The sequence below is a fragment of the Echinops telfairi genome, unplaced genomic scaffold, assembly GCF_000313985.2.
Source record: "Echinops telfairi isolate 266 unplaced genomic scaffold, ASM31398v2 ScPeMD7_443;HRSCAF=831, whole genome shotgun sequence".
NCBI classification, from domain to species: domain Eukaryota; kingdom Metazoa; phylum Chordata; class Mammalia; order Afrosoricida; family Tenrecidae; genus Echinops; species Echinops telfairi.
The window spans coordinates 23,614,816-23,633,074 of NW_022104341.1; the positions used below are offsets into that span (position 1 = coordinate 23,614,816).

Here is an 18,259-nt window from a genome sequence, read left to right on the forward strand (position 1 = left end):
TTTATAAATGGGTATTTTGTCATATCTTGCCCTGTCCGACCCACAAATTTTTTTAAGGCCCCTGGTATATCCTCCACTATCCCTACCCTAGCCAGCTCTGTAGCATCTTATTCTCTTAACATTTGGGCAAGTGACATGAATAATGGGCAAAGGAAGTGGAAGGAAGTCTGCTGTGAGGATTTCTGGGAAAGACTTCCGGGCCCTTAAAAAAAGTAAAGAAGATGATGACTCATTAACAAAAAATCTCTTGAGTTCTTGTTTTATTTCATTTTGAAGATTAACTTGTCTGGGTGCAATTTCTGGGACCACCACTGTATGGGTCATTATGACTTGGAATTGACTTTGTGGCAATAAGCTTTTTGATGGTTTGCTTATTTGTTTTTGTGTCAAGTCTCCTCTTAAGTATTAAGGAAATCAACTTTAGAACACAGCTATTGCTGGAAACAGAAAAGCAGCTATATAAAAGAAAAGTATATTATTTATAGTATTCTTGAGTTGTACTTTCTACAAGCCCAGCCTCTACTTTCAACTATGCATTTGTAACTCCTGGGGATTCTGACTCCATTAGAACTTGAGAAGCACTGACTTCAAGGATCACAATTAATTTTTCTCTATCACAAAGTAGCTAAGAAATCGTTGACAAATTAACTTTCATGGGTTTGCTTTATTTGCCAAGATAAAATCAACCTTATGGCCTTGTTGTAAGGATGTTGGGTAAGACTATGCAACAGGATGCTGAATGTGAGAAGGAATGAAGAAAAAAAAAATCATTTACTTGCCTATAAAGTCCCTAAATAAGTATTTCCCAAGGAGTAAGTGTCTGCTCCTGGTTACGTGTTGGGCTGTGATCTGAAAGGTCTGCAGTTCGAATCACTAGCTGCTTTGCAAGAGAAAGACCAGGCTTTCTACTCCTGCAAACAAGTTACAGTATTGGAAACCCTGGGGCAGTTCTACCCTGGCCTATAGGGTCCCTATGAGTCGCCACAGACTTGAGGCAGAGAGAGGCATTGACACATTGATCAGATATGCGGCTCCCTGGCCCCTACTCTAGAGATTCTGAGTCAGCAGCTCTAGGCAAGTCAAGTTTGAATTTAGCAGAAGAATAAACGGTGTAGTGTCGCCATGCAGTATAAATTAGGATTCTTGGTATCTGACTCTAGTTCTGCCATTTATTTCACTAGGACAAGATGTTTCACCTTTCTGGACTGATTCATCTGTCTCAGGCCTCTGGGAAATGGAAGGTAAACTGTATTGGGATGCAGCGGCTTCTCCAATCTTGGCATTTTTACGTAGCTGAATGCAGATTAAGTACAGATAGAAAGAAAGAAAATGGCGGTTCCAGGAGGTGCTACTAGATCATCATTTTGGCTCAGGACACAGAACAAACTAAAAAGTTTGTAGTGCTCGTGAGGAGCAAGGATGGCAGGACTTCTTAGTACTTTGGACATGCCACCTGGAGAAACCAGTTATGCTTGGTAGAGAGGCAGGGAGAAAGGAAGAGCCTCCCCCAGATGGACTCGCATGGTGGTTGCAGCCATCGGCTCAAACATAACCATGGGGAAGAGGACACAACACGAGACGGGCAGCGTGCCCTTCTGTTGTACTTAGAGGGTCGCTAGGAGCTTTGGGCTTGGCGCCCTGGCGGCTTAGTGCTTGAGCAATGGGCTGGTCTGCAGTTCAAAACCACCTGCCTGCTCCCAGGGAGAAAGATGGGTCTTTCCACTCCTGTAACAGCTACAGTCTCCGAAACGCACAGGGCAGTTCTAAAGGGTCACTCTGAGTGAGCATCGACCAGACGGCAGTGAGTTTGGTTAGTTATGAATCAGAACCGACTCCAGCAAGGGCAGCTAACAACCCTGAACCACTCGCTCCCATCCTTCCCTCGGGAACCCTCACTTAGGGTACTCATTCCGACGGTGGAAAGTTAAAAGCACGCGTGATGGAAACTAGGCAGTTTGAGTGGGAGCCTTAAATTCGGTGTCGGCTACTTTTTGGGTATCCAATCTTTAAATACAGGTTTTATTTTTTTATACCTAAGCATCTGACTTTTATAAGTATGTGACAGAACATTTTTCAGGCAGTTAAGAACAACAACAAGTGTGTGTGGGGGGTGTTACGCTAGTAACCTTAGGCGGTTTTGAGCTGAACACTGGCTCCCACGGGCGCTTTGTGGGCTTAGGGCGCACAGGGGATCTGACACGGCAGACAATCAAACTTCACGGATTAACCTTTCATATTCCGCCTTTTGCTTGCACACTACTCAAACTCGTTGTCATCGAGTGGATTCCGGCCCGACAGGACAAGGTGGAACTGCCCCTTTGGATTTCGAGGACCTCCGGTCTTCAGATGGCCGCCCGTTCTCCCCTCCCAGGGAGCGGCTGCGGGGTAGCGTCCGCAGACCAAAAGCCCGCGCCGTTGGTGCGCGATTGCATCAGCGACGCTTAACTCCTCCCACTTCTCGCAAGTTCAGTTCACCACGATGGACAGTTTTGGCACCTCTCGGCGCCCGTAGTCTTCGGACTTTACACGTCACCAGTTGGCTCCAGGAAGGAGTACACGAGTGCTTTTGTTTTGTTTTTGTAATGGCGTGTTCCCTAATTCTAGCAGCGCTGGGAGGAGGGTGCCTGGCCGTCTTCATAGGACTGCGGCTTTGGGTGGTGCTTCATCATCGAGTCGTTGTGCCCCGCAAGTCGCTCAGTCTGTTGGTAGTGGCTGGGTCCGGTAAGTATCTCGGCGGCGAGAGCCAAGCTTTGATCTTCACTACAAACCCCAGAATGCATCGTGGCACAGCTAGCTGGTTTTCTTAGACCCACGTGAAGCACTGCCTCCTGGGATTTGTAGTTTCTCCTCATTATCGACACGGATCAGTCGGCCCAGGCAAAAAGCTAGTGAACTTGGCTTGCGACTGCTGACCAAAAAACTCCAAACCCACTGCCATCAAGTTGATTCTTTCTCAAGACGACCCCGTCTATCCAAAAGCAGAACGGCCCTATAATGTTTTCTTGGCTGTGATTTTCAGGGACGTTAAAGCCGTCGTGGCGTCCTTTAATTTATTACACTTCAGTAACTGTAACGCAGCCTCTCAGTTACATATATTTTTCTGACTAGTAATGATGGACAAAAAGACTCAAAAATTTTGTGATGCTAGTATATTATACTTTTGTTTGAAAATTTATGGTTTTTGCATTGCTAATCGAAGGATTTTCCATTTAATTTAGCAAACATGAACACTACATGATAAATGAGGCAAAGTGAATAGTTACCTTTATAAATACCTAAAATCCACGAGAATAAATACAGTTTTGTTAAGGACCAAAGAGCAAACACACAAGATGTAGTGTCAATGTGAACCCCAAACTCCTATCAGGGAATGTACTTTAAACAGTTTCAGTCCACCAGCCCCACAGACCCTTAAAATTGTAGATGAGCAGTTTTGGCATATATATAATGGGTACATTTGTAAATGCCGGGAGATTGCATCCATATTCAGGCAGTGCCCTGATTAAGAATGAGTTCTGTTCCTGTCTTTAAGTTAAATTTGTTAAGTCGGACCGTTGTGTACTGGAGTCCTGGTGGGTTAGTTATGCATTGAGCTGCTAAGACAAAGCTAGCAGTTCAAAACCACCAGGTACACTGAAGGAGTCTGGAAAACACCAGTTCTGCCTTCCCAATAGAGTCTCAGTGAGCTGGAATCAACTCAATGTAAATGAGCTTGTTTTTTCTTGTTAGTTTTTTTGAGAGTAAATTGTTTGCTATAGTATACCGTGTGCCTGTGTATGCATAAAAATAACAGTAAGCAAAAACTTAAAGATACATTTAAACATTGACATACTATTACAATAATAACACTTTGATTCATATTGCAAAGTTTCACCCATTTATTATTGTGAACCATTGTATGTAACTTGAGTTTTATTTTCAACTTATGGTGAATTAGGTGAAAGTTTACAGAGTAGATCAGTTTTCCATTCAAAAATTCCAAAAAATTTTGCTTCATTTTATCACTTGCAACACCGAATGATCATTATGTATCCCACTTCCTCCTTGGGTTTCCTTTGGCCATTCCACTTTATTTCTTCTTCTTAAAAAAAAATCCTTTTATTGGGGTCTCATACAGCTCTTTTCACAATCCATAAATACATCCATTGCATCATGCACATTTGTACATTTGTTGCCATCATCATTTTCAAAACATTTTCTTTCTACTTGAACCCTTGATATCAGCTCCTCATTTTTCCCTCCCTCCCTCATGAAGAAATTATTATTTTTTCATGGCTTACACTGACTGATGTCTCCCTTTACCTACTTTTCTGTTGTCTGGCCCCCTGGGAGGGGGATTATATGTAGATCATTGTGATCAGTGTCCCCTTTTCTCTCCCACCTTCCCCTTCCCCTCCTGGTATCCCTACTCTCATTATTGGTCCTGAGGGGTTATCTGTCCTGGATTCCCTGTGTTTCCAGCTCTTATCTGTACCCATGTACATGCTCTGGTCTAGCCAGATGTGTAAGGTAGAATTGGGGTCGTGATAGTGAGGGTCTGTTTTATTTCTTAACCCTTCTGAACTTTGTCTCTGGATAAATGCTGTCCTTTTGATAACAAATGGCTGGTTATTCTAAGATGTGTATACCTCACGAATGTTATTGTTCTCTTATAGATGGGCCTCTTGTTTGGCTGAACTGTGACCTAAACGCTGACTAAGGGCTATAATCTTGGGAGTTCCATCAGTCTAGTTCCCCGTTTTTCTCCCACTCTATCCAGGACCTTCTAATAGGATCCTTCTCAGAACAGTTGCATCTAGTTCTTCTGGTCTCATGGTCCAAGAGGCAAATCTTTGTGTGGTCCATTAGTCCTTTGCACTAATTGAATATTGTAATTTTGAGAGGCGGGGAGGTAGGGGCTGCCTTGCATCTGTATATAGAAATCAGTATTTTTGTTGCCTTCTTTGGCACTTACTACTAACTGTTGATGATCTATTTTATAATAATTATTACCCTCTCCACACCCATAGAAAAAGTTTGTACTTAAATTTTTAATATAACAAACTTTACAGGAGTTGATTTGTAACAAGGGTGGTACATTTAAGTCAGATGTTCATAGCTGGGTATTGCCCATAGAATATTTATTGTGTGAAAATATTCTAAAATTATGTAGAGGTATAATCCTGACTTTATTCACCTAGTACTTTTTGAGCCATTGGAGTGGCCAGACACGAAGCTAAGCTGTGTGTGGGGAGAATGGGAGAGGGGACCGCACAAATCATCACAGGTCCGGTAGGCACAATTGTACAGCGATAAGTAAGGGTTATAGTAAAGTCATAGAGAGCATGAGAGATAGAGGAGAGATTGGAATAAATGGAGTCAGACACAATTCATGGTAGCATTGCTCACCTCAGCCCCGCTTGATGGTCCTCGTGGGGGGAAACGAGAGCAGGAACAGCCTCGGAACCTGAGAACCGGGGAGCCTCTAGGCCCCTGAGAGCCGGGGAGCCTCTAGGCCCCTGAGAGCCGGAGAGCCTCTAGGCCCCTGAGAGCCGGAGAGAGCTCCCGGGCCCTGGGAGCCAGAGAGAGTCTCTTCTTTATTGCTAACCAATTGTTATATCACTTTTGGGGGACATCATTACAGAATCACATGTCACAGGAAGGGGCAGTACAATAGGCATACACATTGTAGGAAGGGGATCTATGATAGACATCAGCGTAACAGGAAGGGGATGAGCTAGGGGTGTGCCCATAGGAATGGGAAGGTCTAGGGGTATACATGTGACAAGATGGGCGGACCCTGGATTCATGATGGCAGCTTAAGCTTGGTCCTCCTTGGGCGGGTTTGACCTCTCTGGTGTCTCCTACAAGGAAACAGACAACTACTATCCTTATCAGAAGAGAGTGGGCCCTACTTGTGGGATAAACAGTGGTGTCTGCTTGGTCTAGATGTCTGATAGCTCTTAAGGAGAATGACCCCTAATCTACTCCGGATCACCTCCAAGTGTATAGTCATTCGCAAGCAGCTAAGTCTGGCATATATCTGGGGGAGACGAGAAATCCTTCTGTTTCCCACAGCTGTGCAAACAGACAGTGACTGTCTGCCACGAGCGCTGTGGGGGGGGCACTGGGAGAGCGGGAGACCAGAGCTGTGACGGAGTGCAGAAAAACTGCTGTCCTGACAGTTCGGACTCAGAGTGACCTGTGTGAGACAGAGTAGAGCTGCCCCAGAGGGATGTGTAAGCTGCAATCTTAATAGGAGCAGACTGCCGGTCTCTGTCTGAGGTAGTTAGTTTATTTTGCCAACCTGGCTGATAAACACGTGTGGGATTAATTGAAGGGCGGAGGGATAAATGGCTCCGCGAGTCTCGCCTTTCTTGTCTCTTGCTCTTTGATCATCGGACCAGTGTGCGGTTGCCTTGCTGTTTGCTGCCTGTGTCCGAATAGCTTGAATTTCTCTACAGAGGACTACATGGCGGCCCTCAAGACTTGAAGGACTGCCAGTGTTTCACCGTGTCTCACGGGAGTGAGTTGCACTGAGACATTTGTACTGCTTTATAATTTATTTCTTATGTGATATATCTATCTATATAAATCTATATAAAATTATTAGCATTCTGGTTTTGTTTCTCTAGAGAATCCTGCCTAACACACTGTCCTAGGGAGCTGCTGCTAGGTTTGATCCACCAGCCCTCTGTTTAGCAGCCGAGTGCTTCACCTTACAGAACATCGACCGGAACCGCCAAACAAACCAGCACTAGCCGCATTAAGATCATCTGTGATGTGTACAGATTGCTGTAGACTTCTCCAGGAAGGGCACCACTCTAGAACAGGAAGCTTCCGGGGAAAAGGGGTGGAAACTGAGACCCAGAAGATGACCAACAATTGCCGTGACGGGCGGGAACCAGACCGCAGCATGGGAAAGGGACAGCACTTGCAAAGGCTGCATGAAGGAGTACTGTTGGGTCGAGTGGTTTCACACTGCCGACCGACCAACGAGTCACCGCGACCATCCCCAGAGCTCTCTACAGGCCAGGTGCAGGACCTTTCAAATCCTGCTCGACCCGGCGATTGCTGCTCCTCCACTGCGCCAGACCTTGTGAAACGTCTGCCTCTGGATGCACATGCCCCTGTGTCTAATCATACCTTTGCAACCTATTTGGGCAAATCAGTTAATCTCATCAAAATGTCTGTGCTCACCATGAAAAGCGTGGATTGGGAGAGATATAATATTTAAAGAGCTTTGCAAAGTGGACTCTAGGAAGCTCTTGTAGCAAAGCAATCTAAGTATTTTAAAGTGAGGACTGGCCCAAGTGATCTGATCTAAGTGTTTACAAAGATCACTGATCCTCCATGGTCGGGAGAATGTTCTGATGGGGACAAGAATTGGGTAGGGAGACCAATAGGAACCTTTTCAGTAATTCAGGTGACAGAGATGGTGGTCTGACGAGGACGATGGCAGTTGGGGATGGGAGATTGAGGAGATAAAGTCCACAGGACTGGCGTATTGAAAATAGAAGTGAAGGGAGCGAAGGACTGAAGGGTGATGCTCAGTTTCTGGGCTTGAGTGAAGGGATGGAGTTGAGAGCCACTCGCTTGATAGATGAAATTTGGTGGACTGGGTTAAGTGCAGGGCTACTCTCAGAGCCCAGACCCAGTGGCCTCTCCTCGTGAGAATGATTTGGAATCTGTTTTCTGAAGATTCTAGCCTTGGAGACCTGACTGGGGCACTTCTCTGCCCTCTCGGTCACTGTGGGTCAGAATCAACTTGACAGCGTTGGAGCTTGGTTTTCGTTGAAGAACCACAATTAATATTTGAGAACTCATCTAGTAAGTTGTAGTCTCGGTTATCCAAATCCTTCTGGGTAGGAAGGGGTCAGGGGCAAGTGTAGCAGAGGTAAGCGGTTTAATAATTAATGACTACAATTTCAGAGGGGGAGGGAGATATTGCCAGTGCTTACCCTGAAGACCGAGCAATGCTTTATCTTTAGATGCCATGCAGTATTACTAAGAGACCATTTGCATTCAGAAAAGGAGCTCTGTGGCATTGTGGCCTAAGACTTGGGCTGCTAACCACAAGGTCAGTGGCTCAAACCCACCAGCTGCTCCAAGAGAGAAACAAGAGGCTGGCAGGTCATGTCAAAATCTGCAATCCTAGAAGCTTTAAGGAGTGTTTCTACTCTGTCCTAAATAGGTTTGCTATGAGTCAGAATTGAGTCCATAGCAATGATTATATTCAAAAGATGTCCAAATTATTCTATAATATCCTTTGACAGCTTTTATATGTATCATATTGAACTCCCTGTTTCATTCACTCAGCATTAGGAGTACCTGCTTCTTTCTAAGCACTGGAGTAACAAAAACGAGCAAAAATCCCACCCTCACAGTGCTCACTTTCTAGTGCAGTAGGGGCTTGGGGCAGGGGGTGGGGCAGTGCTACAAAAGTAGATAGCAACAAATAGACCCCATAATAAATCGTGAGGGACGAAAGAGTGTCGACGGGAGCAGCAGATGGCCTAGGCAAGAGTGCAGAGCCAGTACAGTAGGGCTATGCGGGCTCTGTTGGAGGAGCCACAAGGAGGACCAAGTGGCCTGAGCAAGTGGGGAAGGAGAGGAAGATGGGGTCAGAGCTCTAACAGTGGGGTCAGATTAGGATCCTTCCTTTGACTTGAGAGGGGAAGCCACCGGAGAGTTTTGAGCAGAGCTAACAAACTTGATCATTCTTTGCAAGAGGCTCTCCCTCAGTGCTGTCTGGAGAATAGACTGGTGGGGGAGGGGCGGGCAGTGGAACTGGCCTGGAGGCCTCCGTCCTGATCCCCGTGAGAGCTCCTGCCCAAGGAGGTGCGGAGAAGTGGTTGGATTCTCGAAGTGTTTGAAGGTAGAGTCGAGAGAAGTGCCTTCCCAAAGAAGGTTAGCTGATAAAAATGTACAGTGGAAGACAACAGCCTTCACTTCAATAATTATTCAGTTACAAGGTTAAATTTTCAATGAATACATACAATGAGGGGTTCACTAAAAAAGAAAAAAACCTGTTAAAACACGCACAGTGAAGATGTTGGATGTATCATATATTTTTGTGGTGGAGAAATGTGCACAGTAGCACATACACCACGTCAACAAGATCTTCGTGTAAAATCCAGTGACATTGATGACATCTTCAAGTTGTCCAGCCGTCGTCTACCTTGTCTTCTGGTTGTGCCTCCTTCGTGAACATGAACTCACTGTGCCCTACGGTTCCTTTCGGATCTTTCAAGGTGCTGTTATCCACTTGATCCCGTAGGGACTGACCCTAAAAGTGCATAATGCTTAGGCAGACATCCTTTACTCGTTAAGCCAAAGCAGTTCTCCAGGAGATCTTTTTGGTTTAAGGTTTGAAGATGATCTCCGAGAAATGGTTTCAGAAGTTTATGCAGCTTCCATGGCTCCAGAAAGTCTGGGCTGCACGATAATATGAATTCTATCCTTCATCTTCCCTCCTCTTTGGTCAGGATTCTTCTGTAGAATCTTAGATCAAGAATGTTCAGTCGTGGTAGCCAGGCACCATCCCGTTCTAGTCTCCTGGCACAGTGGGGGTAGTTATCCATAGGGGCAAATAGCCACACAGCCCGCATCCTCTTATTCATGACTCCCCTTTCTCACTTGCTCAGGTGAGTGGAGACCAATTGCAGGTACCATGCAGTTTTAATTGCTGTGGAAGATGCCGTGACTGTTAGGTTTAATCCTTAATTGTTGCAGCTGTGAAAACAAGTACCTACTTTGCAAACCACCATACTTCTTTCAAGGCTATAAATAAAGATACTAAAATGAGTATAAATCAAAAGTGTGAATTACTTGCCCTAAGCAAGAAAATGGGCAGCAATTTATCAAGTTAAAATATGGCTTTAACTCCTGAGACTTATGCTAAATATATCTCCCTTTCATTTCTAAGTCTAATGCCTTTTAGAATCCAGAGGAAACTGGTAGTCTAGGTTGACTAGAGAAACAAATTCAAAGACACTCATGTGTATAAGGGAGAGCTTTATATAAAAGAGCAATTGTATATTAAGAAAACAGCCCAGTCCAGATAAAATCCATAAGTCCAATATTAGCCCATATGTCCAATACCCATCTATAAATTCCTCTTCAGACTCACGCAACACATGCAGCGATGCTGAATGCAGGACAATCACAGGTCAGCGGGTGCAGTCTTTTGGATTCAGTGGTGGTGGAAGCACCTCAGTGCTGGCATGGGTCTCCAGGTGGCTCCTCCAGTTCCAGGGCCCTCGCTGCCATCAGTGTGGCTCCATGTGGCTTGTCAACAGGGAGTCTCCCACGGAGACAAGCAGAGAGAATCTGGGTGGTTCTGGCCTCCAGTGAGCTAGTTATCTCCTCCGACCCTCCAAATGAGGCCATCAAGCTGTGACCTGGTTGACAGGCTAGACTCCACCCCTTCGCAAGTTGACAGATTATGTAACTGCCTCAGAAACCCCTTCCTTTTCTACTATACAAGGAAAATCTGTTGATTTGAGCACCATGGATTTGTTTGCTTATCCTATGCGTTCACTGTCACTATTGAGAGCTTTTTCGTGCAGCAACAATGGCGCTGGGGAAGGTGCTTTACGGATAAAGGGAACAGCAAATAAGACGGGTCAAGAGCATGGTAAGGGCATTAACCTGGCAGAGGCAGAGAGGTTGTAAAACGAATTCGACTGTGGCATGGCGTGGAGAGACGTGTTGGTAAGAATTTGGAAGGCTTTGCTTACATGAGTGTGAGCTAACCTTACATTTACAGTTCAACTAGTAGGCACATGCTCTGGCTTTTTCCCCCAGGAAGGACACCGCCAGAAGCACAATTGATCTTTTAAATTTATGCTTTTATTTTTTGTGGTAAACATATGTGACATCACATTTGCCGTGTCAACATTGTTCCATGTTCAATTTTGGAGATTGTATGATGTAAAGAATGGAACGTAGAGTTGTGTGAGCAAAGCTGGTAAATCTTTATTACAGACCTGCGTTGTGCCCAGAGCCCTGCTAGGAGCTGAGAGTACAGCAGTGAGCGAAACTCCTCCTTGGGGAGAAGACAGGGCCCGGCAGCTCAGATCTCGGGCTGCCTTTACCTTAGTGACAGGCTTCCCATTTTAACTTCCCTACTTTCCTGGGCTTCCATCACCTCACCCTCCTCAGTAGAATTTCTGTGTGAAATCTGCTATCTCACCCCATGGAATCCCCACCCTGCCCAGTGGTCTCCCTCATCCTGTCTGTCCCTGGTCTTCATCTTCCGACTCACCTCTCAGCCTTGACCAGGGCTCTCCTTTACTCTGTTGGCATTGGGTTTTCATAACCATTTGCATGCCCTATGTTTTTCCTTCCATGCACATTTTCTTTCATGTCACTGAGTGCAGTCTCCACCGTGTGGCATCACGGATCCCGCTTCCTTCCTGCGCTTCCTGTGTCCCTTCCTCCTTCCGTAATCACGTGGTCCTTGGACAAATGCTGCCCTTTTCATCGTAAATGGCTGGCTAGTCTAAGGTGTGCGTACCTCCCTAGGGTAACTGTTCACCGTACACCCTTGTCTGTTGTTTGGCTGACAATTGAGACATGAGGGTGAGTCATTACCAGACCTGACTGGTGACTAAGAGCCAGAGCCCCAGGAGTTCTACTACTCTCTGTTGCCCAAGAAGCCTGGTCTTTTTGTGATGATTTTCAATTTTGTTCCACATTTTTGGCACATCCTAACCAGGACCTTCTAATGTGCTCTCTGGCAGAGCCGTTGGTAGTGGTAGCCAGGGGCTGTCTAGTTCTTCTGACTCAGGGTCAGGGAGGCTGAAGTTTGTGGGCCCATTAGTCCATTGGGCTAAGTGAGCTTTTTTTGGCTGTCTTGCATCTGTATACTGAGTTAAGTACTTCTTTATACTTCCCTCAACACTTACTGCTAGTGTTGATTAAATTCTTATACCAGTTCTTCTCCACCCCCGTATAAGCCAAGAAAAACCCCAGACTCACTGCCATCGATGCTGACAGGTAGCGTCCATGTAGGCCAGGATAGAGCTGCCCCCTCTGTTTCCAAGACTGACTGTTGATGGGAATAGAAAGCCCCACCTTGCTCCCGCGGCACTGCTGCTCACCTGCGCAGCCCAGCCTAGCTCGTGGGCTCCCACAGCCAACTGCTTTTTACATAAGCACAGACACGTATTTTCCAAAGGCTTTTTCTGTCTTTCAGTGTGTGTGTGTGTGTGTGTGTGTGTGTGTGTTCCCAGGAAGCATAGCTTTGGTGTGACATGATCAGATGGGCATATATGTCTACTGTAGGTTTCTTAACATTTGACCTTCCCACATGTTTTTCAGGTGGGCATACCACAGAAATCCTGAGACTGCTTGCAAGCTTGTCGAATGATTACACTCCAAGGCATTATATCTTTGCTGACACGGATGAAATAAGTACCCATAAAATAAGGTCTTTTGAACTGGAGCGAGCTGAGAGATACCCTGGTACCATGGTAAGTGACCATTTCTCTTTCGAAGAAAGCCACACTGTGTGCCCCGTGTTTCATCATCTCTGCAGATACTCTGGTGACATTTCAGAGCCCTGCCCACTCTAGGCTTTCAACTGCTTACTGCTGATGCAGTCAATTCCCAGTATGCTCCTTAAAAATACAGCTGCAAGTATGTGGGGGGCTTCATAAAAGTTTGTGGGTAAATCCGATTATTTTCTCTTTTTAAAAAAAACAGTTTTATTGGGATATAATCCACATATCATACAATTCAATAGTGCAACCCATTATTCTTGCATTCAATTTTCCCACTTTTTGAAGCTCTCCTCCTTGTAAAAAGGTGGTTGCTTAATTGCTTATGCTTTCTTGCATTCTTTTAAACAGAGGAAACCGTATTTTAAATCAATTCCAGTTGGGAAAGCTGTGATTTGTCATTATGTACACGACGTGTCCAGCTGTGTGCTTCGCAGCTCATTGCTAATATATCGTTGCATTCATCAGTAATTCACCTGTCACTCTAAAGTTCCTTGTCAGTGCTTTGTATTCATCAATAATTCCAAATCACATTTGTATCCGTTTTTAAATTCACTTCTTTACTACCAGTCACTGAATTCATTTTCATGTGTTAGTCTGAATTTGGGCTTGAGAGAAAAGAAGTGAAATCATTGCATCCATCCCGTCTCTGGAAAGTCCCCGAGGGAACATCCCGGCTCCTGGCGCTTCAGGTGTGGGTAGTGGCCCAGCTCAGGTCGGTCCAAGGCTTCCTCTGGGCCTTTTGGGCTTGATGATCTGCAAAGTAGAACTTAGTCTCTCATTGGCAGCAAACGCCGTAAACTATAACACTTGGGAACTCCTGGCATATTTTCAGCCTGTAGCGATAGACAGTCTGCAGACAGAGAAGAATAGAGTTCATACACAGAGAGAAACAGCTGAGAAAGCAGATGGCGAGCGCCTGACGTCTGGTTTCATAGCCCCGCTGCATCTGTGTTGATGCTGCTCCGTAGTGCTTCTCTTCCTGGAAACGAGGCCCCCCCTTCCCACATCACCACCTCCCTCCCTGACACGGGCCTTTTAAAACCTGCTTCAGCTGAGTTTCGGTCACCTGTAGATAGGACCCCTAAGTAACACATTGTGAACATATATTCTTGGCAAATCCATGTCAAACAAGGTCAGTTTATGAATTCATGTATCTGCTATGATTCAGCCACCGCAGAATAGCTGACAGCTTTGGCTTTGTTTTGTTTTTTTCCTTTGTGGATAATGAGCCAAAGTGCTTCCATTTCTGTTTTAGGAAAGAATATTCACATTGAACTATTCCAGGAAAAGCCTAGATTTGACATATAAAGTAAAACAAACTCTGGCTTTTTAGACAGCGTGAAAGGAGGAAATCGTAGGAACTAGTCAGTGTGCCAGTAATTGGTTGTTTCAATCACCGGAGACACATACTGGTATCCTGCTTTTGCACGAGAACCTTGAGGCTCCGAGTGGAGAATAATTGATCAAGGCCCCCTTCGCGTGTTGCAGAGCCTCTGACTCAAGCCTACGCTCTTCCTGCACACGCTTCTTGGAGGCCTTTGTGTGCAGGTGTATGCATGTGTGTTGGCCGATTCAAAACAACTCGGAAAGAATGTCCCAGAAATCCTTGTCCATGGTATCAGAGACTAAAACCGCAATTTAATCTCTTATCCTGGAGTGTATTTGATAGTTGATGATGAATTTGAAGAAAATAATGGTGCTTTTCCACATAAGAATATGAAAGATCTTATCATTTACCACTAGTAAATGTTATAGTTTACTAGTAAATATTATCATTTACCACTAGTATACCACTAGTGGTATAGAGCACTTAGCACACATGCACACACACAGCAGGGTAAATAAAAAAGCATTGCTACAAAATCCTAGGAACCTTTATTACACAAAAATATCAAAAATTAAAGCTACCGTTTCTCAACATGTCCTCCATCCGATGGTGGTGTCTCTCTCTAACCCTTCCCTGAAAAGTCCTTTGCTCTTCCATAAGGTGACCCGATTTTAACATTGGTAAAGCGAGACAAAAGTGGGACACCATTGATAAAACTCATATCCTGGTGAAATAGCCACATGGCAGCCAAAAACTGTATATCCTAGCTTGTCGTGCATTCTTTCCAAAAAATGGGGACCTTTTTAAAACACCCCGGGACGCGGGGAAAAATTGTTAAAAATCAGGACTGTCCCGCCAAAAGCGGGACATCTGGTCACCTCGCTCTTCCATTTCCTCGGGGGACTCATGTAAGTGTTCTTGGTGGTTGGAGAACACAAAGAAGTCTGAAGGAGCAGAGCATGGTGAGAGGAGAGGGGATGGGATTTCCCAGCAAAACTCTCGTAGGACAGCGCTTGCTGCCCTTAAAGAAAGGGCAGGCACGTCGTCGTGAGGGAAGAACATGTCCTGCTCAGCTTTCCTCGTTTTCTCAACAAGATAGTTTTCAGTTTTCTTATTTTTATAATGAGCCACTGTGACCTTCCATTCCGAGCCCTTCAAAGAAATCTATCAAGATAACCCCTTTGGAATTCAATAAACCCGTTGCCAGAACCTTCTGGTCCTTGAATTGAACTGGCCTGCCACATCTCTTCTGAAGGCACTGTTTGGCGGGGACGTTTGGTTTTGGGGGTTTGATTGAAGCAGCTTCAGGTTCCCTGGTGGCATTGTGGAGTGCACCGGGCTGCTAGCTGCAAGGTCAGCAGTAACTACCACCAGCTCCTCTCCTGATGGAGAGCCCAGGCTTTTGCTCCCTAAAGATTCACGGCCCCAGGAACCCACAGGGGCAGCAGTGCTGCTGTGTCCGTGGGGCTGCGCCACCTGTTGGAAGGAATTCAGGTCCAGGGAGGGTTTTTTGTTGAATGAGATGGAGACAGGATATTCCTGAGAAGTGCAGCCATCCACTGATCTCAGATATATCTCAACATTTGGAATAAACCCTTACATTTATGAGCTGGAACTCTAGTAGCAATACTTGTTCACCTACCTGTGTGGGGGTGTGTGTCCATACATACATACATACAGAACACACGTGGAGGCTTCAAAAATCCTATGGGAAAAATATCAATATCTTTTCATTCCATTTCCCCACAAGCTTTGAAGTGCCTTCCTGTGTGTGTCTCTATGTATGTTAGTAATTGGGACATAGACGTACATCGCGTGGCACTTAGGTTTCTGTCAACTTGGCTACACTTGTACCAAGAGACAGAGTCCAACCTCTCAGTCAGGTCACAGCCGGTTGACGTCTTCGGGTTGTCCATTTGCTCTCTGTGGAGAATGGGACCTCCCTCTTCCTCTTGCGGCTGGCCCTATTCCTAGGGCTGGCTATTGGGGACACAAGCCAGTGGCCATCATGTGGCCTTCTGACCCTTGGGAACTGTTGGTGACGTACCATGTTCCCTACCTTGGATCCACTTGACTATGGCTTGCAGTCTTCCTGCCTCCTGCTTCAGTTCCTGGCTCCTCATGGGGCAGCCGCGTGAGGTGAAGCTGCCCAATAGCATCTGACCCAGGGGCTGGAGTTGGACTGCGCTGGCCTGCTCTGCAGCTGAGTGGGCCACTTTCTTGACAGACATCTCTTTCTCCTACATATATGAGTGCCCGGGTTTTGTTTATCTAAACAACCCAGCCCAACACACATACCCTGGTAGCATAGTGGTTAACGTGTCTGGCTGCTAACCTCAAAGTCAGTAGTTCAAATCCATGAGTCAATCCTTAAGAAAAAGGTGTCACTGGCTGCTTCTGTAAAGAGTTACGGCTTTGAAAACGCGATAGAACAGTTCTGTTCTATGCTGTAAGGTTGTTATGGGTCAGCATTGACTATCTGACAGTGCAGTTGGTGAGTGAGTATAGAGAACACACACATATATACTCTTGAAGAAGTACATTGAGAAGGCTCCTTAGAGACATCGTCTCGTGTGCTTTGGACATGTTATCACGGGGTACCAGTTCCAGGAGAAGGGCATCAGGCTTGTTAAGTAGCAGGGCAGTGAAAAGAGGAAGACCTTCGACCAGATGGATGGACAGAGTGGCCACATCACTGGGCTCAAGCACGAGAATATTGTGAGGATGGCGCAGGACCCAGCAGTGTTTCCTTCTGCGTGCATAGGGCTGTTCCGAGTTGGAGCCCACTCCATGGCACTGACCAACAACATATTAAAGTCAAAATAATTATACACTTTTCTTTTTTAACCCGAGACAAGTATAATTGTTTTCACCCGTTTATTCTTATGTGTATTGTTTCCTTCCTCCCTGAAGCTGTGTCCAGTTTAGAGGCTCAGGTTTCCATTTGATAAGCATGTTGAATATGATCCTCCTGACCCATCACCATATTTGTTTATTGGCTGAGTTATTTCACGGTTTAGTGAAACATTTGGGAGATGATTATATACTGTGCATTGTGGCACTGTAGAACTGAGGTTTATTTTGATTTGCACAAATACGAAAGTGAAAGATTTTGGATTTTGTGAAGTGCTCGTATTTTTCATCATGTAAAGGTGGCTCCGCCGAGCAGGACTAAGGATCATTGTTCCCACTGGATCAATGCAGCCATAGTTAGCGAAAACTCTCCAGTGCTGAAGGCTTTTCTGCTACAGGTCTGAAGCTGGGCAGTTTCTACTGAAAGAGACACAGAGAAGTGAATCCTTGACGGGTTAGCTTAGTGCACCTGTTGTCCTTGATGGTGGGGTGGGGAGAGGTAGCAAGAGGGAGTGGGAGGCCGCCTCACAAGCCTGGTAAAGGCACAGAGCCATCTATTGGTCTACTTTTGTATTACATCTTAGGGCAGTTCATCTGCTGCTCCTGACCCAAACCAACCAACCGAACAAACCCACTGCCATCCAGTCAGTTCCAGCTCAGAGTGGCACTATCCAGGGACCCAAACCAACCAACCAACCAACCAACCAAACCGGCTGCCATCCAGTCAGTTCCAGCTCAGAGTGGCACTATCCAGGGTTTCCGAGGCCTTTACTCTGAGTCAGCACTGACTCAATGGCTGGGAATTTGGTGATAAATCTTTATAGGCTCAGAGAGCTACAATTGTCACCTGAGCAGTGACTGTGGCTTTGAAGTTAGCAGTCCTGTACTTAACCCGACAGCAGCACCAGGGTCCTTGCTGCCCTTGGAAACCATCTTTTATACTTCCTGTGGGAGTGTTGAGATGTGTGTCTTCTTGAAGAAGTCGATGTTTACCAGTGAGCTTATGGCAGAGCCCCTTTCAGCCAAGAATACTCGACAGTATAGCTTCACTATTGACGACAGTCCTGTCTCGTGGCTGTAACTATTATATTTGAACCGATTGAATGAAAATGTTTGCTCTTCAGTTGCATGAGCCACTCTTCAAGTGCTCAGCAGCCATGTGTGGCTAGCATATTGGACAATATACAGAACAGAGCATTGTCATCATTGTAGTTTTATCAGCCTACCATTTATGAGTTGAAAATGAGACAACACAGTCAGATATAAGAGATTCAATAGGTTCAAAACAAAAAGGCCCTGACATCTAGTTACAGAAGTGTAAAATAACTATCATTAGTCTATGATTTCATTGAAATCCAAAGAAATACCACATGAATTCAACAAGAATAGTCTCTTTTTGCACCCACCAGCTGCTCTGCCCGAGAAAGATGAGGCCTTCCACTCCCTGAAGGAGTGACACAGGGCCGGTCTCCTCTGCCTGACAGGGTCGCAGGGAGTCTGACCGACTCAGCGGCAGTGTGTGAGGCCGGGTTGACTAGCAAAACAAGTCCAGTGACACTCATGTATACGAGGGAGTTTTATTTATTTATTT

At 45.5% G+C, this 18,259-nt stretch overlaps 1 protein-coding gene across 1 annotated transcript in view; it reads left to right on the forward strand.

Annotated features, from left to right (window-relative positions):
* The first annotated feature begins 2,559 nt into the window (after positions 1-2,559).
* Positions 2,560-18,259, forward strand: part of ALG14 (ALG14 UDP-N-acetylglucosaminyltransferase subunit) — a 144,914-nt gene continuing 129,214 nt past the window's right edge. Inside the window, exons 1-2 of the mRNA XM_045291956.1 lie at positions 2,560-2,721; positions 12,307-12,458. Coding sequence (XP_045147891.1) covers positions 2,583-2,721; positions 12,307-12,458 — 291 coding nt within the window. The 5' untranslated portion in view covers positions 2,560-2,582. The remainder of the gene's footprint in view (positions 2,722-12,306; positions 12,459-18,259) is intronic.